This window comes from Leptidea sinapis, chromosome 31, assembly GCF_905404315.1.
Source record: "Leptidea sinapis chromosome 31, ilLepSina1.1, whole genome shotgun sequence".
NCBI lineage: Eukaryota > Metazoa > Arthropoda > Insecta > Lepidoptera > Pieridae > Leptidea > Leptidea sinapis.
The window spans coordinates 8,081,468-8,109,200 of NC_066295.1; the positions used below are offsets into that span (position 1 = coordinate 8,081,468).

Here is a 27,733-nt window from a genome sequence, read left to right on the forward strand (position 1 = left end):
CAAAAAGGAGGAGGTTCTCAATTCGTCGGTATGTTTTTTTTATGTTTGTTACCTCAAAACTTTCGACTGGGTGAACCAATTTTGATAATTCTTTTTTTATTTGAAAGCTGGTGCTTCCCGTGTGGTCTCCACTTGTAATTTGGTCCAGATGTGACAATGGGATCCATGAGAAAAATCATAAAAGTCTTTAACTTGCTATACATACGTATAGCAAAATGGATGATAAATTTACGAATAACTCATTATCGCGCAAACCGATTTCGATGTTTTTTTTTATTGGAAAGGATATACTTCAAAGATTGTTTGGTGAGAGTTTGGTTATATTTTGATTACGAAATCCATGGCAAAGTAACGGAACTCTTCCATTAAGCACTTACGTTAATTGCTGCATTGAAAAAATTTGTATATCTGCACATATTTAGACAAGTTGTTAGTTAGTGTACTTCAAATTCACTAAAAATCAAAAAATAAAAAAAAATCAAAAAACAACGGACTTCAAATGCACTATTCTAAAACAATAGATATAATATGCACTAAAATGTATAAAAATAATTGCGTATTTTTATACAATCTAATTCTAGTTACGATTATTGTAATTTTTGGAGTCGGTGTCATCCAAGATAGGCTTGTAACTACATACATAGTTATAGGTGAGATGTGCTTGAGTCGTGAGGAGGTGACAGGCGAGAGCGGGTCGCGGCGGAAAGACACCGATTCCAAAAATTACAATAATCGTAACTAGAATTGTATTGTATAAAAATACGCAATTATTTTTATACATTTTAGTGCGTATTATATCTATTGTTTTAGAATAGTTTTTTGAAGTCGGTTGTTTTTTTGTTCCAAACAAGACACATCTGCAGATTTCTCTCACTCTATATTTAATAATACGTTTAAAGATGGAAACGCGAGAGACAGTGCTTCTAAATCACCTACACCACGTTTTGTTCAGTGTAGTACAGCCATGGTTTGTCATGCCAAAAATATAAGGTTGACAATTACACGTTAATTTTATATATTGACTAGCTGACCCAGCAAACGTTTTATTGGATTATAAAGTAATTAAAAAAATATTTTAAAATTCTTGGGGTATAAAAAATAAATGCAGCCGATTCTCAGATCTACCAAATATATCGTACTACAATTATTGTATATACAAAAATAGTTGTAGATAGTAGAAGGGCGAAATTTGAAGTTGTATGTATTTTTAATACTGAATCATATAAAAATAAAAATAGTAAAATTTGTCAAAAAAGGATATAAAAAATATTGAGGGGTGGGTGACCCTTATCATGGTGTTATGACCTACCCGATACACACAAATTTTCAAACAAATTGGTGTAACCGTGTCGGAGGAGTTTGGTCACAAACACCGGCATATAAGATTTATATATAAAATTGTAATAAGTTTTTTCATTGAAGAGGAAACAAGAGAGAGTGCGATCCATAAAAAGGTATAAATTTCAAGGAGACCGCTACTGTTCTACTATTTGTATGTGCTAGGGGCTCGGTGATGGGAGTCAACGGTCAATTGTAACTTTGGCACAGTAAAAGTGTGGAGAAAGCTAATATTAATAACATTGTACCATGTATTACAAATTCATAAATTACAGTAAATAGTTCAATGATTTACTTCTTTCTCTTACTTTCTTTTCTTTTCTACTTTCTATTCACATTTGATAAGTTGCAATAAATTACTCGGTTTATACTCACTTCTCCAACGTAACAAATTCTATAAAATCACTCCATGCACCTCCACCAACATCGTTGACTGCAGCAAACCTAATGAAATAGCTAGAGTTTGGCCTCAATTTGTTTATTCTGTACGGTCTGTCGAGTGACCAGGTTCTGTTGATGTGGATGTTGGTGACATCGAAGTTCTCTGCTACATCGTATTCTGATGTGAAACCGACAATTGGCGGGCCTGTTATCTCTTCTGGACCATCGATATTAAATGTTGCTGAAGTAGCTGTTACGTTTAGCACTGTTACCTGAAGGAATATTGTTAGTTAAATAACGTAAAAATAGGTAATTTTATATGACCGTCTACTAATTTTATCTGTCTATCTGTATGTCTTGTTAGTTGAAGAATAGTAAAAGTATAAATATTAATAGCTTTTGAGATATTACCAAAAAACTAAATTTTATCTTTTTTTCATCTTAATTTCGTAATACAAAATAAATAAAAATTTGTGCATAGATACAATATATATATTTATACTTGCGTTCTAGACGGCTTACCGAATCAAATGAGCCTTCGCTCATATTTCATTTGATCAATTGAGATTTGCGTGTTATTTTCAAGATGGTTTACAATCTCGTAATGAACAACTTAATGATAAATTTTGTTCATGAAAAATAGGAAGTATATCAATGTAATAATGACTATAAGTTTATAATCAAGAATTCGGAAATATGTTAGGGAAATATGTAAAGACTAATCCCATCTTGGAATAAATCCTTAGTATAAAGTACCTACCACCAGTACCAGTGGTTGGCTCCTTTGTACAACGGCGCCTATTTCTGCCGTGAAGGAGTAATGTGTAAGCATTCCTGTGTTTCGGTCTAAAGGGCGCCGTAGCTAGTGAAATTACTGGGCAAATAAGACTTAAAATCTTATGTCTCAAAGTGACGAGCGCAATTGTGCCACTCAGAATATTTGGGTTTTTCAAGAATCCTGAGCGGCACTGCATTGTAATGGGTAGAGCGTATCAATTACCATCAGATGAACGTCCTGCTCGTCTCGTCCCTTATTTTCATTAAAAAAAGAAATAATAATACTTATTTCAACTTACATTTTTAACTGGTGGCGGTGCAAAACCTTCCAAAAACACAATGATTTTTTTAGCTTCACCGTAATCATTCTCTGCTGTGCATTCATAAATTCCGTATTGAATCGTATCTTCAACTTCAACCGGCACTTTGTTTTCGTTTTCCACAATCAATCTATTAATTTCTAATTGCTTTTCAGTGGAAATGCTAGTTCCTTGATACCTTGAAAAAAACATTATATAAACAATAACAATGGGATATATGGGGCTACGATTTCAGGTTTTCTTAATTTCTGCAAATTTTGGTTTTCACCATTATCACGAAGGGTGCCTACAGATACGTCGCTTTCTGACTATATAATTTTTTTTACGAGAGCGTTGTATATGCGTATAAATTAACATATAATTTTGACGACCTATATAGCCGCGTGGTTAGCGACCCTACCAACTAAGCTAGAGGTCCCGGGTTCGAATCCCGGTAGGTGCAAGCATTTTTATGATGAATATGGATGTTTGTTTCCGAGTCATGGGTTGCAAGACAACTATAAATTGTATTAAATATATGATTGTCTTGCAACCCATAACACAGGATATGCCTAATTTGGGGCAAGATAATATGTGTAAAAGTGTTTATAACGATATATTATAAACAAAAGAAACAAAAAGAATTAACACCTTATATCGTGGCAGTAACGTTCAAAGTCTAATAATTGTATACGTTCATTAGAAGCTCGGACGCGAACACGAGGCAAGAACTCAAATTTAGCAAAATGATTCAAAAACGTCAAGTCAGTTACACAATTTTATCAATTTTAAAGGGCACTCGTTTGACATACGAAACTCCATCCTTTTTAAGTTTGGATTGTTTATCACTGAACACCATGTCATTGCGTGGCACTATTTCCAAAGCGCGGTCGAAACATAACTGAATAAAACCTAGTTATTTAATGTACGTCAATGATGACAAGTGATGTCCTGCCAATTAGAATAATATAGTGCCACTCAGAATTAATGATCAATCAATGGTTTAAATCTCCCTCTAATTACTATAAGCCAAAAGATGTTGAGTTTCATTAGGCCAGATATTTTACTAGCTAAGGCACCTCTCAAATAGGAACACATAACGCTGGAAAAATCATTAATGTACTAAGCTAGCATCCCATGCAAATAAGCCTTCCACTGGGGATAGTAAATATCAGAAAACATAAATTCTCAAATTGTGGTAAACATTTCGTGATATGACAATGATAGCATAATATGGAAGTTATTTTCTGATATTGTTTTATAATGTAGTAATTCAAAATATAAGTAATTCCCATCTCTTACCTCCATGATATATTTGATGGTGGATTACTTTCATAATCACATGTCAAATTTACTGGGTTTCCGCTCCATCCCCAAATGTTCTCTATTGGTTTATTAAAATAAGGCTTGTAATATACTGTCATGAACATCTCAGAATAAACTGATTCGACTGAAATTTGAAAAGGTTTTATGAAATTTAGATTTTCCATTATTTCTTTTAAAATTTGTTCCTAGATTTACATAATTTACAAGAGGAGCAATAGTTCAGATTACTTTAATAAGAATTAAGAATTAAAATGTTCGGTCTTTTCAAGTACCTTTTGGGTGATACAGACGACATCAAAAGTAGCATATGGTTTTTTAACATATTTTAGTCACGGACTAGTAAAAGAAGAAGGACTCCCGCGCAGTGATATTAGCAAGTGAAGCCCCTTTATGCTAAGTGTGTATGCGGTTACGGGGTATACCAGTTACACAATTTTTCTCCCTTAAATAATCATATATCCACAAATACTTTTATATTATTGCTTTTACACTACTTCACAACGCACGACGGTATTTTTAAAATATTTTATTGGGACGCAAACTAATCTGTCACAGACGATGGCAAATCTCATAATGGCGGCCGATCGGCTTGCAAGTGTAAATGTATGCATGTATTTACACGTTTACCGGCTTGTTTTGGTGCCTCACTGTTATGTAAGGTGACATGGAGTACTTATTTTTTTACTCGCCCGTGATTTAAGTAATAAATGTTGACATATTTTACAATTTATTAAAGTAAAACAATGTTCACATAAACTCGCTATGCCTGTTTGCACGGGTTATGTTTGGAGAATCATTCTACAAAAACTCGATTTGAGTCACAATCACTGATGATGCATAATGATGAATTGATCAACAGCCATCAAATGAGGTCGAAGCTCTGCAGATGTCTGATTTTTTTCTGATGATAAGAAGTGACGAAACAAACAAGACATTCACGTGATATTATTGTGCACTTATGTGCTACTTTAATTTTAAAAATTCTGCACGGCGATTGCTCTCAACGTCTTTAAGACTAGGAAACAATTTCACTAGCTACAGAGTCATGCAAATCAAAATCGCCAATATACGTGTTCTGAATTTTCATTACAAATAGAAATAGAACAAGAAATATATTTACTGTCATTCCCTATGAAAATAACATAATATGTTGCAACAACACTTGGTAAACTTCATGAAGCTACATCAGTGCGTAAAGGGGCATTGATATGGGGAGAAGAACTAATAAGAAACTCCCAGACCATATTTAAATCATATAACAACTTAGCGTATTTAATATAATAATATACAATTGTAGGTGGCCTGCGCAGAACAAGACAAGAACCATGCATCATTATCCTCTATATCTTAATATATATAAATTACGTGACACGTTGTTTGTCCGCGATGGACTCCTAAACTAATGAACGGATTTTAATGGGGATTACTTCATGGAGTGCAGTTTGGTCCAACTTGAGAGATAGGATAGTTTTTATTACGATTTGGGAACCATAATTATTTTTAAGCTTAGCATAGCTTCTATCGCGGGCTTTGAGCGTGGAGACCGAATCCAGAAATTCCGTAACGAAAATAACCTAACAGCCCCCACTAGATCTATATAGATATTTCGCCACGGTCATTACAGTTGCCGTGGAACAGCAGTTATCACGTATGCTTTTTGTGCAGAAGGTCCCAGTTTCGAGCCTGGGGTACTTCTTGATTTTTTTTAATTTCTTTATTTTTTTATCACGTTCTTTTATTTTTGTATTATGTTTTACCGATACTCACCATCATTCGTAGCGTTGCAGATGTAGCTACCTTCATGACTTCTATTTACTTGTAGAAACGTCAAGTAAAATTCAGTTTCAATCTCACTGGTGTTGTTGCTTGACCAAACGATTCTATAATTAACAAATTATTTTTTTACTTTTAATTTGCTTTTGGCTTTTTATTTAATTGGGCACGGGGGAAAGGCGCTGATGTGGAACGCAACTTGCGTCGACACTCTGGCTCCTTCTCATGTCCAAGTTACGTCAGTTGGTACTGGGGCTGCTGTTTCGACTGCCGAAGACAGCAAACGTCGTAAATATGTCGGCCTCAGTGAGTCTTACATTTTTGTGCCGTTTGTTGTCGAGACACTTTGCCCGTGGGGCCCAGAGTCGTGCAGAATGTACGCACCCTAATAGGGCTGTATACCAAAGCGCTGGCAACTATTTCGGTCAACAGATCAGCCTAGCTATCCAACTCGAAAATTCGGCCAGTATTTTGGTAAACTTCCCCGTAATGATAGTGTTAATTTAATGTAATCAAAGTAATGTTGGCTATGAGATTTGTTTTGTTTTAATAAATACTTATTCACTTTGTGAAACAAAATTGTGTCGCAAATTTGAAATGACAATGTGGAGGTCGTTTGCTTAAGTAAAGATAGGATAGGATAGATTTAATTTATTTTTATTTTTTATTTTAAGGGCGGGCAAACGGGCAAGAGGCTCACGTGGTGATTCAACCGCCCATAGACATCCGCAACAACAGGTGTATTTAATTTAGTTTATACCTATTCGATCGCATAAAAGTTAACAACGATTTGTAAGGCGTCGAAAGAGCGCTATGATGTTTTCCTCACCTGTCACTAGATGGCGCTCTTAAAATAAGGGACGAGACGAGCAGCACGTTCAGCCGATGGTTATTACGCCCTGCCCATTACAATGCAGTGCCGCTCAGGAATCTTAAAAAACCCAATAATTCTGAGCGGCACTACAATTGCGCTCGTCACCTTGAGACGTAAAATGTTAAGTCTCATTGCCGAGTAATTTCACTAGCTACGGCGCCCTTCAGGGCGAAACACTATAATGTTTACACATTACTGCTTCACGGCAGAAATAGGCACCGTTGTGGTACCTATAATCTAACCGGCATCATGTGCAAAGGATTCTCCCACTGTTAATAATAATTCTTAACCTCAAGAGCGCGTTTAGTGAAACCTAGAGTACCTACTACAATGAAGAGTCTTGCTCTAAAAGGATAGTATTAATGGACACATTCCTAGTTACACTTATTATAACACTTGGTTTCACTTTGCTTATTAAATTAAGTTGAAAATTTTATATTAGACTAAAAGATTGTAGCTATTAAAATTGTTAGTACGTAAGTTTTCCTATATTAATAGGTCCAGCAAGGCATTTTCCACAGTGAGGGCACTGACCTGCAGTGTATGAAAAGAATCAAAAATGTCGCGATATTTTATGTGATATGCAAAATTATTTCCTTTAATAAGAAATACATTTTGCTATATACATTAGAAGCCGAAGAGTAAACTTCTGTCACGGGTTTGAAAAGACACAATTTTCTCACAACTACGTACCTCTGATCCTCGGGTTCTTCCCCCAAGTACAGCAAATTAATCTTTGGTGTCGGTAATCCTCTCGCTTTACACGCAATTTGAACCGTAGATCCTTCAGTCGCTGTTATGTTGTCGAACTCTAGTATAACCGGTGGAACCAGTACCTACCAATAATTATTTTTTTAAATACGACTCTGTCTTGATAAGCTCGATAGCCAAGTTATGGCAAGAAATGTGTTGCAAACAAAGGCATAAGTATTCCACAAGACGTCGTAATTCGTGATAAAATATCTGTCACTGTTTTCATAATGGTGTTTAAAGGGGAAAATTGTTTTGAAAATGGAATAAGGGCTTAACATATTCCTGCCGCTGCATCACTACAATATTATAGAATAGAACAAAGTCTACCACCACGTCTGTCTGTCTGTCTGTTCGCGATAAACTCAAAAACTACTGCACTAATTTTCATGCTGTTGTCACTTATCGATAGCGTGGTTCTCGAGGAAGGATTAAGTATGTAATTTGTTAACTTCTTATCAAAAGTTTTGTTTGCATTAACGATATTTGTTGGAGTTGTCGGAAAAAAAGAAATTCCTCTGGGAGGAAGTTCCCAGAAAAGAAGAAGGGTTAAGGCAGCGTTTTTGATGAAAGCATCAATATATAACAAAATAATGTATGGTGGAGTTGTGTGTCTTATACAGAAAAGTCTGAAATGGCATCTATCTATTTCTTAAGGATAAAATACTAAAAGATGTTTACAGAAATAATCTATAAATTAATCCTTATCATTTTTTATTACTACTTAGTATAATAAAATATATACTTATACAGAAATACGTTTTTGTTTCATGCTCATTAGCTTTGATTTCACATTTCCGATGGATTTAGACTACATTATTGCCGAATATATGTACATCATTTTTTTCAATAGGTAGTCTCATTTGCCCAGTCATTAGTGAAAAGCTAGTGAGGTACGGTGCCCTTCAGACCGAAACACAGTAATGTTTACACATTACTGCTTCACAGCAGAAATAGGCATCGTTGGGGTACCCATAATCTAGCCGGCTTCCTGTGCAAAGGAGCCTCCTACTGGTATTTGCTTTTGTATCAATCGTATTTAAAGCAGGATTTATCAGACATCTCTTGAATCGTAATGCAAACATCTCTTCTGTGATGTTGTTCATCCATGGTCTAGCATTAAATAAACAAAAACAACGATTAGTACTTCAATTACTACAGTTGGTTTCTGTATCCGTGGAATTTTAATGAGTTCTATTTAGCTACAATAGTGTGTTATATTATTATGACTGTTACCTTGAGCTCTATTTGTTCGGTTACATTTCCTGCGGTGTTGGAAGCCGTACATTCATATATACCTCTGTCTTCCGCCGCGATGCTATCAAAAACAATTCTGTTTACAACCTCTACCCATGTTATGTTGGTTTTTATATTTTCCTGGAATTAAAACAATATTTTATTTATTTATTAGGTTTATTTACAATCACTTACAATAATACACACAAATATAAAAAGTAGAACTAAAAACTAGGAACTAAATGTAGCGATTACTTACAAATAAACACAGCATGCACAGAAGTAATTAATTTTAGGTATATAGAATAAGTTACGATTTAAACATTTTTTTTTAAATTAATAAATGAGTTATACACAGTTACACTAATTTTCCAATTATAACATTATCAAAGATGCTACAAATGGTCTTGCGGAATTTGGTTAAGAAATCAGGAAATATGTCAATATCAGCTACTCTATAAGAATTTACAATTGTACATAATCGAGGGACTGGGGAATTGGTACCTAGGTTCGACGAAGTCGAGGACAAAGTGGAGTAATAGGCTTACGTGGAATTCTTACTGGTATTCTTATATATATATATACGTATATTCAACAATCAATCTGTACTAATAAATGGAGTGACGTTTTTTTCCGTCAGTGATACTGCAATAGCTACTGAACCGATCGAAATAATACCATTAGATGTAGCTTGTTTCGGAGAAGTTATTAGTATGTTTGTTAGTGATTGCTTATCCGGATATGTATGAAAATATAACTCATCAATTAGCACTTATAATATAAAAAAATAACAAAAGAGAAGGAGGCAGATAATGATAATATTGATCTTATTATCAGTAAAAGAATTTAAGAAGCGCTTTTGTAGCCTAATGCTAGATAGCGTAAAGCGTATCCCTACTATTATAAATGTGAATGTAACTTTGTTTGTTACGCTTTCACGCCTATATTACTGAACCGTTTTTGATGAAATTTAATACAGAGGTAGACATGAGCTTGAGAAAGGACATAGGCTATCTTTTATCGCGAATAAAAGGCTTGGCGTGGTTGAAAAAGGGGGTGGAAGTTTGTATGAAAGTTCGTAATTATCGAAGATAGCACCATGAAAATTTGTATTTAGACATATGATAGGAAATAAATAAATATTTGTTCTTTCGTTTTAAGAATTAAGACCTTTGTGGGGTGAAAAACGGGGGTTGAAAGTTCTACAGTTGGTTTAAAAAATATTAATTACTAGCTGACCCGACAGACGTTGTTCTGTATATAATAAACTAGCTGACCCGGCAAACGTTGTTTTGCCATATAAAGTATAATTCACGCGATAGTTTTATAAGTAATAAAATATTGCCTATATTATAGCCTGTACATCATTTTGTTCTATTGTCAATAGTTTCTGCAGCGCACGCAAAAATATGTTTTCGATTTTACACCTTATGTTACAAAATAGCAATTTTATTACGGATCCCTAATTTTGAAAAAAAAAATAGCCAAACATAGCCTATAGCCTTCCTCGATAAATGGACTACCCAACACTGAAAGAATCATTCAAATCGGACCAGTAGTACCAGAGATTAGCGCGTTCAAACAAACAAACAAACACTGCAGCTTTATAATATTTGTATAGTTTAAAAATGCTGCCCAAAGTAACTTTTGCACCCAAGTCGTGGGTAGAAGCTAGTCCCTTATAAATTTGACTATTATTTACAAAAATTATTATTCAAATTGGTCAGAATTTTGTGCTTTCAAACATAAAAAAAACTCTTCAGTTTTATATGGATGAATTTTGTTTTAAGATTATTTAGCGATGGTCCTCTTCTCTTCTCTACTTTAGGGATATTAGTTAGACATTGTGGGAAAAAATTAGTAGTAAAAATGTTAATAATTACATAAATATTAATTTAATTCCATCAATTTAAATAAATTATCATTCTAAACATCTCCATATAAACAAAACCATTCAACATAATACATATCTCCGATATATTCGTAAAAAGAGACATAAAGTTACCCTTTACATATAAAATAACGTTATTGTAGAGAAAAATTCTAATGGAGAAGTATTGCAAATAACTTAATGAAAACATGTTATAAATTCAACCAAAGTTCCAATCAGAGTACTAAGTTTAACTCAAACGAAACATGAGAGTGATATGTGTGAATACAATTGGCAACTCACTGTAATTGTCAAACAGAATGTTGACAGAAAAGTAACTTGAGCACCAAACAGCAGTTTATGCTTCTAATTAGACACGGATTGAGCATCGAGTGTGAACTCATTTTCACAGATAAATGGGGACACATAACGCCTCTCAAAAGTCAGCTTTCGTAATCCAATTCGGCGCACCCGAATTAGCTTATCAGGAAAGTTATTTTTTTTATGAAAATAAGGGACAAGATGAGCAGGACTTTCAGCTGATTACCATTAGTTGATACGCCCTACCCATTACAATGCAGTACCGCTTAGGATTCTTGAAAACCCAAAATTCTGAGCGACACTACAATTATTGCGCTCGTCACCTTGAGACATAAGATATTAAGTCTCATTTGCCCAGTAATTTCACTTGCTACGGCGCCTTTCAGATATTACTGCTTCACGGCAGAAAAAGGCACCGTTGTGGTACCCATAATCTAGCCGGCTTCTTGTGCAAAGGAGCCTCCCATTGGTAATAGATACATCAATTATCATTTTAAGTCTCTAATACTGTTAAAAAGAGCTCAGTAATATTTCTACGCAGCGCATTGTGTCCAATAAAACTCCCTGCACGCGCCTCATCCCCCGCTCTTTGCGTAAACGTTATCCACAGCTGGCAGATATACATACCAAAGCAGTAAACGAAAGTTGTGTGGATCAGAGTGAGTACGTAATTTTAAAACAACTGTTCTTTTGTATATAAGTTCCTATAGATACGGGTTAGACGAGACGAGCAGGACGTTTAGCTGATGGTAATTGATACACCCTGCCCATTACAATGCAGTGCCGCTCGGGATTCTTGAAAAACCCAATAATTCTGAAGGGCACTACAATTGTGCTCGTCACCTTGAGACATAAGATGTTAAGTCTCATTTGCCTAGTTATTTCACTGCGACTTTCAAACCAAAACCCAGTAATGCTTACACGCTACTGCTTCACAGCAGAAATAGGCACCGTTGTGGTACGAATAATCCAACCGGCATCCTGTGCAAAGGAGCCTCCTACTGGTAGGTAGGTTGCATTAGCGAAATTGAAATTTTTATCCGGTTCTGTTCACTTTGTTCGTGCTGCCATATTCCATTTTTTGTTCTAGTGGTTTGTGACTAATTGTAATAATTGTAACTACTCACTGATTCTCATATCATTAGTATGGTGTTATATTTTGTTGTACTATTAGATATTAGTGAATCTTTATTTTGTTACTTATCATACTCGTTTGCTTTGTACGTAAATTACTTACTTTTAACTTTTAAGATAATTTAAGTTTTCTCAGTAAGTGAATTGTTAATTCTTTTGAGAAATAAAGTTTCTTAAACCATTATCGAATGGAGTGTTAATCCTTAACCATTTAAATATTTGCGTAACTGCTCTTTGCCTTTTTTAATACATTTGATGAATATAATGTGTTAGACTTACATCTTTTAAGACTTTTCTCCATTTAAATGTAGGTGAAGGTATCCCATTTGCTGAACAGTCTAATGCTACTGATGCTCCTTTATATGCTACATTATCTGGTATCGCAACCAATTCATTTATCACTGGTTTTGTAATGACCTGCAAATTTAAGCAATTTGTTATTTTAAAGTGATATCTCTCACTTCTGGGATAATTATATAAATTGAATTTGTAACCAAAATTTACGTACGATGCGGGACTCGTAGCTGCGACCTCTCGGGTTCTGCCCTATGGCTTTTACCAAGTAGATGGAGCCACAACCTCAGAGTTGAACAACCGTTCGAGTAACGCATGGATCGTAATTTTTGGCATATCTTGTTTAACTTTCAGATTGTGGCTCCATCTACTGAGCGCTCGGACAGAACCCGAGAGGTCGCAGGTTCGAGTCCCACATTGTTTCATAAATCTTGGTTAGAAATTTAATAAGTATGACCTACAAGTTATAGTTTTTTCTGTTCTGTGAGTTATTATTCCTTTGTTAGCTTAATTATATTTACGTAAATAATAATTTTATAGTTACACGTGAAATGTTGCAATGACAACAAAATTAGTGGGATAAAAGATGACTCTATCATAAACAAAGCAAGAGGCATATAAATTTTAATTAACTCTGTTATTAAAGATTACATTATTTATTAGCATAATCTAAGCTTTAAAATGCCTGAAAAAGTAGATTGCAGTGCTTTTTTATTTATTTAAACAACATGATAGTTATGAGATTAAAATATAATTACAAACACTTAAACTTAATGAAGCTTATCTGTGTGTGTGAGTCGCTTAATGTTTTATTACGAAAATATTAAAAAAGAAAAAATCAATTTTCAATGAGGGTTATTACATAAAGTATCGATAAAATTATATTAATAAAAAGCAAATTAAAAAATAAATTATTAAATTAACGTTAACCATTATAAATTTTTGTATAAATTAATATATGTGTATTATTTTTGAAGCTCTATGGGAGTCCTTTAAGTAGGTATATTGGAATAATGTAGTTGTTTCATCTGTTACCATATAGGTATATAATATAGCGTATGCAAGTTAAATATTTTTTCATTTATTTTTAACAAAACAAATATTATAACTATATTTATCTACACCCATGCTTTAAATCCTCTATTAAAGATTCTGAAACAGTTAGCATATTGCCAACATTAAAACACCCAATGTTCTAATAACCATTACATCACCCAAAAGAGTGTTGTAATGTTGTACTGAATTTCATAACAACACTCCTCTGTTTTTTTTATCCCTTCATGCGCAAAGAGTTTCAACATACAGCCAGATTCTTATTGCTCGATGCGTGGTATTTGTATGAATTTCAAAAAAAGAACATTTTCGTTTACGCGCGCTCCACACTCCCAGAACGTCGCGCGCCGTAAAAAAAAAGTAGGTTATTCGAATCCCCGCCATTTTTCTTCGATATTTTTATTGTTTTGATTACAAAAAATAAGCGATTCATTTTAAACGCTGCAAAAGAACATTATATACGAGTGAATTTTAATTATTGCACTATACAAAATGTAAATTTCTACTAAAATAAGTAATTGTTTCATTAATACTTATTTTATTTGTATATAATCAGTAATGAATGATATTAGGCTACTACTAGGACTGGTGTTTTAATGTTAGCAGTAAGCTAACTGTTCCAGAATCTTTTAGAGGATTCATATTCTGGGTGTAGATAAAGTCTTGTATGCAATTGTTGATAATTAGGTCTTAAAACACTCATGTGATACTATTATCACATAAATCCACATTTGTGTTTTAATACCCCTTATTACACAACAGTTTCATAAATAACTATTACAATACTATGACTACATACATTTTTAACATGTTTGAACTACTCAACATTAAAATATAAACGCCATATCTATAACTACATTTTTAATTTTTTTTTTAAATACTCCCATACTGACCTTGACCACAATATTTTTGTCGATTTCTTCACCGGTTTCCACATCAGACGCAGTACATTTATAAATACCATTATCATCGTCAGTAATATTTCTTATTAACAACCCTTGAGATGAAATTTCATACCTATTAGCATCTATTATCTGAAAGCAATTTAACGTATTTAGGCTCGGGTTCACCAACTACAATATAATCATTGATTACGTAACCGATCTGTTTACAGCTAACTGTTGCTTAAATAAGCCGCATTTTTTTCGTGTTCATCATGTATTTTTATCCAACGGTTTACTAACCAACGTTTTTGAATGAATGAGTTACAAATGACCGTTTGGTGTTACATTACTGTGTAAAGATGGCACTATATTCAGATATAAAATCGTTTTAACCAAATGACATCCAAAAATGGAAGGGTAACATAGTAATGCTGTAAAATGTAATGCTCGTTTCATCATATTTATGTCTATAGCGTTAACGGCTTTTTAATTTAGCAACTTTTGTTCTGTCAATATAATGGACATTGTTATTGTTGCCAAAGAAACAATTAAACTACCATTCAAATGATTTTTCATCATATTCCTCGAAGTTATTTCTCCGGATTTGGAATAAAGAGTGTGCATTATTTTTTCAATATTTTCAAAATCATCTAATACATCGTCTTCTCCAAAAATATAATTCAAAGCGTCTTGCATATTTAATTTGAAACAGGCATATGTCACATAATTTACCACTCAAAAAATTGGTTAAACTAAGTGTGCTACTTCGTTAAAGTTAATCAGTCAGTTAAAGTACCTAATCAATGGTTAGTGCATGATCTTCGGTCAACAATAGCAATGCATAATGAACACAAAAATATTAATAAACGGTCGTTTTGAATCTTAAACAGTCGTTCATTATTTAAACGTCTGTTGGTGAACTCGGCTCATAGTGATTTATTTTATAAGTTTTTCAGCAACGGTGATGTCGTGGATGGGGTCATTCCCTTGCCTAGAATCTCGCGAGGGAAGAAGGTGAAATACTAGTTCATGCGTAGTAAGGCATAAGATTTTTTTTTTTTTTTTTATGGAATAGGAGGACAAACGAGCGTACGGGTCACCTGGTGTTAAGTGATCACCGCCGCCCACACTCTCCTGCAACACCAGAGGAATCACAAGAGCGTTGCCGGCCTTTAAGGAAGGTGTACGCGCTTTTCTTGAAGGTACCCATGTCGTATCGTCCCGGAAACACCGCACACGGAAGCTCATTCCACAGCTTCGTGGTACGAGGAAGAAAGCTCCTTGAAAACCGCACTGTGGAGGACCGCCACACATCCAGATGATGGGGATGAAATCCTAACTTGTGGCGTGTCGTGCGAAGGTGGAATTCGGCGTAGTATACTCTCAGTAATATTGTTTTACATTTTACATACAAAATAACCTGAGAGCGGGCATAATATTATAAAAAGTGTTTGTGTAATTTTGAATAAAAGATAATATTAAATATGTTTTTTTTTATTTTGTTTACAGTAACCATATTTACTCTTATTTAATTCCCTTATTAATAAATTTTATAAAAAGTCTGCACTTTAAGCCTATAAATTCTCTCGCTAGGAGCGAACTTTGAGCTCAGAAACCAACATTTCTTGGTGATAACCAAAAGTGGCTTTCATAATGAAAAAGTACACAAAATTTCACATTTGTACTACTGACTGATGAAGAGTTCCATTATGTGCAGCTTTACCGAGGTGACAGTCCTGGTTATAGTCTTTATAAAATTGTAATATCATCGGATTTGAGCAGACATAGAAAATTATTTATTATTATTTAAATTTTGTTGCAGGATCTGTCCAAGAGACACTAAGAGCATAAAGACATGGTCGGATTTGGTGCGGCCCTATCATCGCAAGGTCCGTGGGCCTCGCACCTATTGGTCCGGCGTCGTACTCGCTACGTACCGTGTCCGATGGTACGCCTGAACAAAATTCTACTACTACTTCTACTAATAAACATTGCAAAGTTTATATCTTATAAAAACAAAGCAATGAAACATACCTCAATAGGTTCATCGTGATCTTTATGCCAGCTGATCAACGGATCAGTCTCACCCCGCGCTTTGCAATTAATTAGCGCATCGCTTCCACTAACTACATATTGTGTTGCATCAGTGTTAACGAAGTACGGTAGATCTATAACATACATCATTATTATAGTATCATATCATTTTCCTGTTAATTGACAATATAACTAATGTATACGCTGTACCATATGCTTCCAGTGTGTATGATCTAGAATATTCTCGGCCATTGTATTCGGTCACGCATTTGTAAGCTCCTGATATTGATTTACTTATGTTCGTTATGTAGAGGCTGTACGTGATTTCGTCCCACCACTCCGTGTACACGTTCGATTTTGTACCTGGTCTTATGAAAATAAATAATTAAGAATAATGTATTTATTAATAAAACGTATAAGTGTGACTTTAAAATTAATTTTGAAGTGAAACTTCTTTATCGACGTATGAGAGAAATTTTATAGGAAATCGTCATGATTTTCGGTTACGCGCCATCTTGTTTTTGTTTTAAGTGCCACAGTAGTGACTGACAACCCTTTCATTTAAAGTTAATTAAATACATTTAAATTATTCTAATTGAATATTTGAAGTGAAACTTCTATTTTGATGTATAACAGAATTCAGAATCAACCGGAAGACGTCCACTGCTGGACAAAGGCCACCCCAAGGATTTCCACGACGATAGGTCCTGCGCTGCACTCATCCAACGTATTCCGGCGATCTTGACCAGATCGTTCGTCCTTCTAGTGGGGGGCCTACCAACTTGTGTCGTGGGGGTCTTCCGGTACGTGATCGTCATTCGAGAACTTTACTGCCCCAACTTATGATCTGTCAACTATAATCTGTCCGTCGAACTATATGCCCTGCCCACTGCCACTGGCAGAATTAATTCTTGATAATTTCAATGGATTTATATATTTACTACAGATACTTATTTATTGTCAGTTTCACTTTTTACGTGTGTATAAATATTACACACTTTTTCTATTATTCTTGTGGATTTGCCAGACGAACTACGTACGTACTAAATTCATTGTACTTCAAATGGATTGACGGACACATGAGTAACACTAATATTTAAAAATGATACTTAGATTTGCTAATTATTTTCCTTATACATTATTTTTGCCTATTACGTTATTACTATCCTACGTTGCTAAAGCGAAGTTAATGTGTTTTTCAAAAATTAACTTTGAAACTCTTAACTGCAACAATGTGGTTCTAGAATTGTAATTTTCCTAAAAAATCTTATAGTATTTGATCAATTTTTTTTGTGTTTTTACTAATATCACTTAAGACATTTGGTTATGTCTCTACTTATCTATACGAGGTAGAAACTTAGAACAAATGACTTGACTAGTTACTGATAGAAAGTCTTATAACATTCTGCCATATCTGTCATATTATTATCTCAACGCACTAAATAATCAAAAGAAATTTCTACGAGACATTCTGTTGGACTTGTATACAATTAAAGATAAAAGGTATCTTCAGAATTAATTTAAATACTTTAGGGCCATAATACAGCGCTTTGAGGGGGAAGAAAATCTATTTAAGGCTATAACCTTGTGCGGAACTTTGTTCTTATTCACAATATGGTAATATTACCCCGAAGGCTGTATTTCCTTGTCGTGTGTATCGAGCCATTTCAAACTTATTCTTGAACTCGTTGGATCATCACACCGACATTCTAAGTAGAATGTACTGCCTGTTCTTATTTTGTGTACAGCTTCTAGATCAGATGCAAAACAGGCGTGGCATTCTGGAACTGAAATGGGATTATTGACATTAAATTTTATTAAATAAAAATTTGGATTTAATGATTACTGTAAACCACCATGTTACTAGTATCCTTTGCACACGATGCCGGCTAGGTTATGGGTACCACAACGGCGCCTATTTCTGCCGTGAAGCAGTAATGTGTAAACATTTCGGTTTGAAGGGCACCGTAGCTAGTGAAATTACTGGGTAAACGAGACTTAACGTCTTTTTCCTCAAGGTGATGAGCGCAATTGTAGTGCCGCTTAGAATTTTTGAGGTATTTCAAGAATCCTGAGCGGCACTGCATTGGAATGGGCAAGGCGTGTCAATTACGATCAGCTTAACGTCTTGCTCGTCTCGTCCAATATTTTCATAAAAAAAAACAATGTTTGTCCTTCTAGTTCTAAATTTAAGAGGCTTTATAAGAAGTTTAGCGCCTGGGCATAGATGCCAGACAGTGACTTCGTTATTTTTAATATTTGTAATTTTGAGTTGGAAACGTTGAACCGAAAAGGCAACGAAACGTCGTGCTAAATAAAAAAAAATACAAAATATCCAATGTAAGAATTCAGTTAAAATTAATTTTTATCGTTGATGAGTTTTTCACAATTTTCCCTTATATGATAATTCTGAAACAGCAGTAATAAAGCCGACTCAAATAAAGATTATTGGGTATTGACAGTAAAACCTTTTTCAACAACAGGTAAGCCAAAATCGATAGTAATCGAACTGTGAACAAATTGAATCAGAACCTTTTTGTAGATAGTCGAGCCTATGGTTAATTAATTATTTGAAAATAACTAGGTATTTGATTTGTATAAAAATAAAGTAAATTTTTAAAAGTAATAAATTTTTTATCTGCAGTAAAATGATAACGACAAAATCGAAACAAATGCTGTGTTATTACAAAAATGTTAAACATGTGTTGAACACTGTGTTGTGTGACTCTCTGTTATTTAGCGTTCAACACACTTTAGACATTGCTTATATTAAAAGACGAGTCAAAACTTATGTAAGGTATGTCTACCATTTTCTTTAAGCGCTTTATGAAAAAATGATGAGATTGACATTTTAAGATGCGCGCGCATCACTATAGAACAAAAGTAACAGGTTGAAGTTGGTTCCTAAAGTTTTCTGACGTTTGCGTCATTCGTTATTTTTTTTGGCTTCTTCGTCGTTGTTTTAACTGTTCTAACATAACTTTACCTAACCAATTTTAATGAATTGTATATAATAGAACTTTGGTCCACGATTATAGTGCTTGCATTCTTATGACAACGTAATACACAGTTTACAAGAAAAACCAAAATAAAAGTCTATCCTCCCCCCTCCCTAATTTGTTAATGGGGAGAAACGCCTACATTTTGGTTCTGGTAAGTATTTTATTAATTTCAATGTAAAATAACACGGAGCGTATGTTACAAAATTTGAAAGATGCCATTGAGAATCAAGATGCCACGCACACAAGCATCTAATAGTTGCCGTAATAATAAAGCTATTGTTCTTTTGTTAGGTAGTGCGGTATCTAGCTGGAGCGCAGCGGAGAACAATCCTTAATCTAAGGTTTTGACATAATTTATTTATTTCACAAATAAAATCTATACCTTATCGAAAAGCAAAAGTAATTGTAAGTAATATTTCTCAAATTCAAGTATTGAAATATGAGATGTAATTTATCCACGGCAAATGTTGTTTGACTTGGCTGAAAGTTGTCAGAATAGCAATGAAATGAATCCTTGGTAACTCGACGAAGTTTTGTTTAAACTAATTTATCAGACGACTCACTTTTCAAGATTGATGACTTCATTAACAAGTTAGTGATCGTATTTCGAGTTAATTTTCTTGATGTTTTGTTCAATATCTTAATATATTGTATGGGCTTAGATATTGACTAGAGGCCGTTTTCAATAACGTGTCTCTAGTTACGGATACATTGCTGTCACCGTTTAATGACAAGATCTTATCTATCGATAGTTATGTCCAATATAGTTATAGTCCAATGCTTTATGTCGATAGGTTATCGAAATGTAAGTAAGCGTAAAAGGATAGATTTGTCTACTTCTACTGCCGTTTTCAACAACCTATCTATCCTTAGTTTTACTTACTAGATGTAGACAAATTATCCTTTTACGCTTACTTACATTTTAATAACCTATTGACAGATAGCATTGGACTATAACTATATTGGACATAACTATCGATAGATAAGATCTTGTTATTAAGCGGTGATAGCAATGTATCCGTAAATTAAACTAAGGATAGATAGGTTATTGAAAACGGCCGTAGATGCCGCACTATTTTATGGGAAGATCTCTGTGAATTCAGCGAGGAAACATAATATTGTAAATATTTTTTTTACGTCATACATGTGTCATTCTAATTTCTTGTATTATCAGTTTCCTAAACAGTTTCGCTACGCAAACTGTCATTTTACTTTATATTATTACTAGCTGACCCATCAAACGTTGTATTGCCGATATTAAAATCGCGATACAAAAGTAACTGTTGATCGTAGATGGGTGAAAATTTTAAGTTGTATGTATTTTTTAATGCTGACTCATAATCAAACAAAAAAAAAATTGGTGTGGACCACCCTTAACATTTAGAAGGATGAAAAATAGATGTTGTCCGGTTCTCAGACCTACCCAATATGCACTCAAAATTTCATGAGAATCGGTCAAGCCGTTTAGGAGGAGTTCAAAGTTTAACACCATGACACGAAAATGTTATATATTAGATATTAAAAAAATATATAAGAGGAGTACTTACTTTCGTTAACGAGCGTACGGGTCACCTGGTGTTAAGTGATCACCGACGCCCATATTTGTATGTGCGTACGTATAGCAAATTTAAGTCTTTTATGGTTTTGTAATGCATGCTATTGTCAGATCGTGACCAAATTACAATTACACGGAAAGCAATAGCTTTCAAATAAAAAAAGAATTATCAAAATCGGTTCACGCAGTCGAAAGTTTTGAAATAACAAACATAAAAAAACGACGAATTGAGAATTTCCTCCTTTTTTGAAGTCAGTTAAAAAGTATAAAAATAATTGCGTATTTTTATACAATCTATTTAATTAATGTGATTCTAGTTACGATTATTGTTATTTGAAATTAGACGACACGGGAAGCATCACCTTTTTAAATAAAAAAGAATTATCAAATTCAGTCCACCCATTCGAAAGTTCTGAGGTAACAAACATAAAAAAAACATTGAGAACCTCCTCCTTTTTTGAAGTCAGTTAATAAAGTGCTAAGCGCGCCTCAAGTAGTTCTATGAACTAAAAAAATGGAACAGGAAAATCCTTATATCAATCTCACTCGAATAACACAAGAATGGTTTATTTTGTATCTAATCAAGATAGACAAACGAAATGTAATCAATCAAATTAGTTCCAATGAAGAAAATCGCATTAGGACAATCTCGATGGCAATGTAATGGAAACGGAAATACGGAGAGGGGTTCATGAGAAACACATTCCGAGTTCAAATACATACACTATCTATATATTATATAAGAGATTTCCACGTATATAGTCACTCATCACGATATCTGGAACCATAAGGCGTAGAGACTTGAAATTTGGTAGGAATACTCCTTTCTTCGAGTAGACGTCAGCTAAGATTTATGGAATTTACGATAATCAACCCACAAGTTTTTTTTTATTATGAACAGAACAACGTTTTTCGGGTCAGCTAGTTGTTTATATTTCAAATTTGGAATGCATAAAACATTCAGTATATTCGTTTTTAGGGTTCCCGCACCTTTAAAAATACAGAATCCTTCTAGGATCATTTTGTTGTCTATCCGTCTTTCTGTCAAGACCCTTTATCTCGGGAACGCGTGGAGTTGTTAAGTTGAAATTTAAATGGTTTACTCAAATCTACAGTGTCTATAGGCTGTGAAAAGGTTAGGTAAGTTAATAAGTTTCATGCGCCGCTTCTTCTCACTCAGAGCGCCATTGGTTTCCGAAGCGGTAGTAGTATCTAGTATATTAGAAATGACATCAAAAAGAATTCTAAAGGAATCAATTTTGAGAAAATAAATGCCCTTTATGCCTTTCATGCCTTTTATTGTGTAATGCGTACATTATGCATTACGATTTCTATACTATACTGCATCAGTATCTAACTAAAATTTTGTGTTGTCACTAAGTTTTTTATATTTACGATTCAGACTCTCAATACGTGACTTGTAAAATAAATACCGAATAAGTACAGTTAGATTTGAATTATTTACTCAATGAAAATCGACATCTCACGACCACCACCAAATTATTTCAAGAATCTTTCTCTTTCATAGTATTATGTCCTATGGTATATTGTTATGGGGCAGTGCGGCCGATATTAATACCATCTTTGTGCTGCAGAAGAGGGCTATTCGCGTGATTTATAACCTAGGTCCTAAAGAATCATTAAGAGAAAAATTTAAAGAAATAAACATTTTGACTGTTGCTTCTCAATACATTTTTGATAATGTTCTGTATGTTCATAAGCACATTGAGGAATTTTCTAGAAACTGTGACATTCATAATGTTAACACGAGGAACTAACATAAGCTTGTTATGCCTACTACTCGGTTGGGTCGAGTTAGTAAGTCTTTTGTTGGGCGATGTATATGCTTCTACAATATGATCCCAGAAAATGTACAAAACAAATGTGTTACGAAATTTAAAAGAATTGTTAAAAAACGTTTGTGTGGGAAAGGTTATTATAGCATAAACGATTTTCTTAATGACACCACGGACTGGGAATAAAGCGAACACCCTCAGGCTCTTTAATTATAAATGTTTATTGTACTATATCACATTGTAATCCATATTTTGCACTAAAAAAAAAGTCCGCTGAGTTTCTTGCGCCCATTCTTCGCAGGTCTGAGGCAGTCTCTTTTGAATGGGTGGTAGTTTTTGACGTAATAAGTGATTTTAAATCCTATTTTGAATAAAAATATTTGAATTTGAATCGGAGGAGCGTTGCCGACCTTTATGAAAGGCGTACATGCTTTTTCAGCATGTGACGTACGCTCGTTTGTCCTCCTTTTCCATAAAAAAAGGAGGAAAATATAAAGTGACAAATATCATAAGTGAATTTACATGATGAAAGCATTAGTGGTTGCGATTCATTTAAATTACTGCACATTTCAGCATCACGGCAAAAAGAGGGCACCACTTAGCCGCCATCCTGTGTAAAGGTACAAATCGTGAAATACCGTACTATATTCGATAATATAAAATTCTCATGTCGCGGTGTTTGTAGTTAAACTCTTTTGAAACGGCTTGATTGATTCTCATGAAATTTTGAGTGCATATTAGGTAGGTCTGAGAATCGGACAACATCTATTTTTCATCTCCCTAAATGTTAAATGTAGTCCAAGCCAAATATATTTTTTTATTTTTTTTTGACATTTTTTTTAAATTTGTTTGATTATGAGTCAGCATTAAAAAATACGTACAACTTCAAATTTTCACCCATCTACGATCAACAGTTACTTTTGTATCGCGATTTTAATATCGGCAATACAAAGTTTGCTGGGTCAGCTAGTATTCGATAAAATAGGGCCTGTAATAAGAGGCTATTCTTTTAGATGTAAGTTCTCAGTCAGACTTCTCATCCTGTTTGTAAATAGAACAGATTTGTAACATGTTTTTTAGCGTGTTCTTGATGTGATGTATGAATTGTTTGCGAAGATATCATCTTAAAAATGATTTGTAAGTCCCACTTACAAGATGAAAGGAAACTTTAAAACACACTATAAGTATTTTTAGACGAAATGTAAAATGCGTAACTCTGTAACAATAGATATTACGTTAACGAGTTAGTTACCTTCATCTTATTTCTTGTATATTCAAGTTTTGTATTTGTATACTAGTGGCCGCCTGCGGTTTAGCCTGTGTAGAATTTTTCTTGCACTAAAGTAGGCTTAGCCTGTACTATGGGTACAAGACAACGACATATTTAATACAATACACTTACTTAAACATACATAATATATACATATAAACATGCATGACTCGGAAGCAAACTCATATTGGAGAAAATCATGTAATTTTTTTTTAATTACCGGACCTTATTCGAACCCGGGACCTCTTGCCCAGTAGGCAGGGTCACTAACCACTGAGCTAATAGCTATATTAGTAAAACCTACATATAGGTTTATTTATATAAAGACTACTATAAATACTCAGCTATAAATAAAGAGAATTCTATTCGAATACATTATACCTTTGGCCTTTAATCTCTCTGGCCACGAATCTAATAATTTGCGCAGTGTTTCTGTGGAAAATTTAGTCATTGCTTGTTCTTAAGATTTCAACTCGTTATAGGCTTAGAAATTACTATGTAATAGGATAACTAACGGGGAGTTAGTTGACATTCCAGCGCGGAACTCTAACGACCTATGGTGTTGCGTGAGGCGTAAGAACCCCGATGACATTGCACTGCCCGCGACACTCCAAGACGGTTATGAAGAAAAATTAAAAAATTTGAAGTAAAAACTTAATCAAGACAAGGTTTATGATGTGCCTAAGTTGACTCAAGCCCACGTTATTCCAAAGAGCGTTACAAGTCGAGCGTGCCGGCTCAGTTTCATTTAATTCCCACAAAAAGAAGTCAGTGCGTCTCAAAACTTTTCAATTCAAAATACAGTCGTTTCATTAAAAAGTTATGCTCGCAAATATTTGAAATATGCATTAGAATTTAGTATTTCATCACGGCCCTTTTGTTCTATATTCAGAATGAAGCCATAAAGCGTGCTCAAATTAATGTAAGTAGGCCAATATACTGCCGCTGGTTACGTAAATAGCATAATGGCTTCGGAAAATTAGAATTTTGTCATTGAGCTTATTTTGCTTTGTTTACGTTTTTGTTTATATAAAAATATTGACAGTTGTAGAAATTTTAGTATTAAAATTTGAAATTTTGTAACGTTTAAAAATAGTTAAATTACAATTTTTTGTTTTTTATATCAAAATATAATATATTATTCCAAAAAAATCACTATTTCAACAATTGTGTAATTTTTTTAAACTAAATCCATTAAATTTCACTTGGAAGATATACACAGTACTAATTTTTCACAATACGTCAGCTGTATACCTACAGATATACTGCTATAAGCATTTCGGTGACGCGAACTCAATCAAACCCATCCAATAAGTGTCGAACTATTATTATATATATTATATTCGTATGTCTATATTTATTTTTTCATTATTTATTTATCGCGTGGTCAAGTCATGAGCATGTCGGTGACGGGAAAACATAAGTTTTAACCGCGGCTAAAGAAGTTTAAAAATATTTCACAAAAACACTTCAAAAATATATGCTTATTAAAATTTAAATTGCAGATTAACATAGGTTGTCTCTAGATATATTACTTTTTATTGATACTGTTAAATAACTAATACATCTAGATAAAGCCTCTTGCTGTCAGGCAACGCATGACTACTGTGCCAGGTTTATTGCATTAGTGTGCATGACAGCTACGTCTTAAACTCGCAATACGTCAGTCACTTTGTTTTAGTATGCATGATGCGTTGCTGAATATAGAGTTTAACAGTTTGCCGCTTTTTTGATGTGTTAACAGCTGTCACAATTTATCTAGACGTTTAAATTATCTAAGTTGATATTAATAATTTCAAAAGACTGCTTGTATCATATAATCTTAAATTCAATTAAATTACACACTAAAGTGTCTTCCTAAGAACGTCATTCTGTAAAGGTAAAGGTCAAACTACTGGTTTTATTTATAAAAAATAATGAGAATGTAACTATTATGCAAAAACCTAATGTATAAATAAAATTACAATTATCATGTATGCATTGGATTTATCACGAGGAGTGTTCGGAAGAGCTGTTTCCCCTGATTTCTGCCGCCAAATTCCACCTTCGCACGACACGCCAAAAATAGGATATCATCCCCATCATCTGGATGTGTGGCGGTCCTCCACAGTGCGGTTTTCAAAAGTGGTGGAATGCGCTTCCTTGTGCGGTGTACCTTAAAAAAAAGCGCGTACACCTTCCTTAAAGGCCGGCAACGCTCCTGTGATTCCTCTGGTGTTGCAAGAGAATGTGGGCGGCGGTGATCACTGAACACCAGGTGACCTGTACGCCCGTTTGTCCTCCTTAATCCATAAAAAAAATACAGTCGTTTTAATCATTTAAAAGATTTTAATTTAAGCAAATGTGTTGTAACATCCACGTTAATTAAAAAAATACTATTTACTCCTAGTATATTTGCGTGATGAGTATGACGTATTTCGAAGATTTTTGAAGTGACAAGCTGAGCATATTATTATGTGGATCTTGAATGAGCCTGTTTACCAATAGACAATTCGCGACAAACGATTGGCTTATTCGGACGTGCAACGTTTCCCGCGATTTTTGCAGGCAGCCGCCTGACATTTTGGAAAACTTCACAATTATCATTATTATTATTATGACAAGACTGTCAGCGATATAGTTAACACACTGACCTCTACTATATACCACTGGACTGGCGGCTGTTTGATATTCGCCATTTTGGCGCTGTTTGCCATGTAGAGAGAGTCTGCGGTACTCAAACTAGTGATGACAACCTCAGCAAACGTCGATAGATTGTTGGAAACTATTTACAAAAAAAATGTGTACTTTATTAGGTTGATTCCTGAAGAATAAATAGCACGGAAAACGAACTAATATAATTCAAAAAGCAAAAACACTTCAGTCTCGTACGTTCCTTGGCAGCAATTTGTATTATACGTCAAAATTAGTTCTCTGGACGCTCGCGAGTGGTGCTTCAAATAGGCACAAAAAATTAGCTATAAAACATAATATGGAAAAGCCTGTCCACTGGTATTTATACAGGTCTGTGAGTTAACTTTATTTGCCCTGTGCTGCCCCGTGGCGTAAAAAGAATAGGGTAGTCCCAGGTCCAGGGGTGTCGTAAGAGGCGACTACGGGCTTTTTGAAAGTGGGAGAGTCACGCTGCTGTCTTATGACGTCAGCACAATCGGGCCAGACTCGTCCGGGTTAATTACCACACTCGCACAGAATACCGGCGTGAAGTAGCGGCCAAGTGCCGCTATCTTTCGCATAGGTTAGTGTCGAGGACCGGAGGCCATTCCCCCCCGTCCTTCCCCCCCCCACACAAAATATGAGAGCGGTATTTAAAGAGAAATTACCCCAGGAGGTTACCGGCTCTTGTAGAGCCGGAGAATCCCTCCCCGAGCATTCGCGCTCGGGCTGCCCCTCGTATTCTGGGGAGGGCACAGTACCGCGTATGTCACAGGACAAACAGGGCAGCAACACCACGGCACCCCGCTCCACGCTTAATGTGGACTTTTGTAACATCCGGGGAATTCACTCCAACTTAAACGCCGACCACCATCACCTTGAGACGGCGCAGCCGGCCATGTGTTTCCTTACGGAGACGCAGATATCTCGACCTAGCGATACGTCATATTTAACGTACCCTGGGTACAAAATTGAGCATAATTTCATGCCTCATGCCGGGGTATGTGTGTACGTTAGGGAGGATATCTGCTGTCGCCGTCTCGGCAATTTTGAGGGTAGGGGCCTGTCTACTCTCAGGCTCCGCGTAGATTTAGAGGACCGCGTCCGCATCTAT

General features: G+C 34.7%; 1 protein-coding gene across 2 annotated transcripts in view; it reads right to left on the minus strand.

The window, feature by feature from the left end:
- The window catches only part of LOC126974075 (fasciclin-2-like), a 60,283-nt gene that overhangs the window by 11,601 nt on the left and 20,949 nt on the right, over window positions 1-27,733 (minus strand). For both annotated transcript variants that reach the window (XM_050821475.1, XM_050821476.1), the window contains exons 2-12: window positions 17,972-18,131; window positions 16,555-16,712; window positions 16,345-16,478; window positions 14,320-14,460; window positions 12,359-12,496; window positions 8,755-8,895; window positions 7,462-7,604; window positions 5,889-6,001; window positions 4,098-4,245; window positions 2,796-2,994; window positions 1,714-1,991 (exon numbers count right to left, since the gene is read on the minus strand). In XM_050821475.1, the coding sequence (XP_050677432.1) occupies window positions 1,714-1,991; window positions 2,796-2,994; window positions 4,098-4,245; window positions 5,889-6,001; window positions 7,462-7,604; window positions 8,755-8,895; window positions 12,359-12,496; window positions 14,320-14,460; window positions 16,345-16,478; window positions 16,555-16,712; window positions 17,972-18,131 (1,753 nt within the window). The remainder of the gene's footprint in view (window positions 1-1,713; window positions 1,992-2,795; window positions 2,995-4,097; window positions 4,246-5,888; window positions 6,002-7,461; window positions 7,605-8,754; window positions 8,896-12,358; window positions 12,497-14,319; window positions 14,461-16,344; window positions 16,479-16,554; window positions 16,713-17,971; window positions 18,132-27,733) is intronic.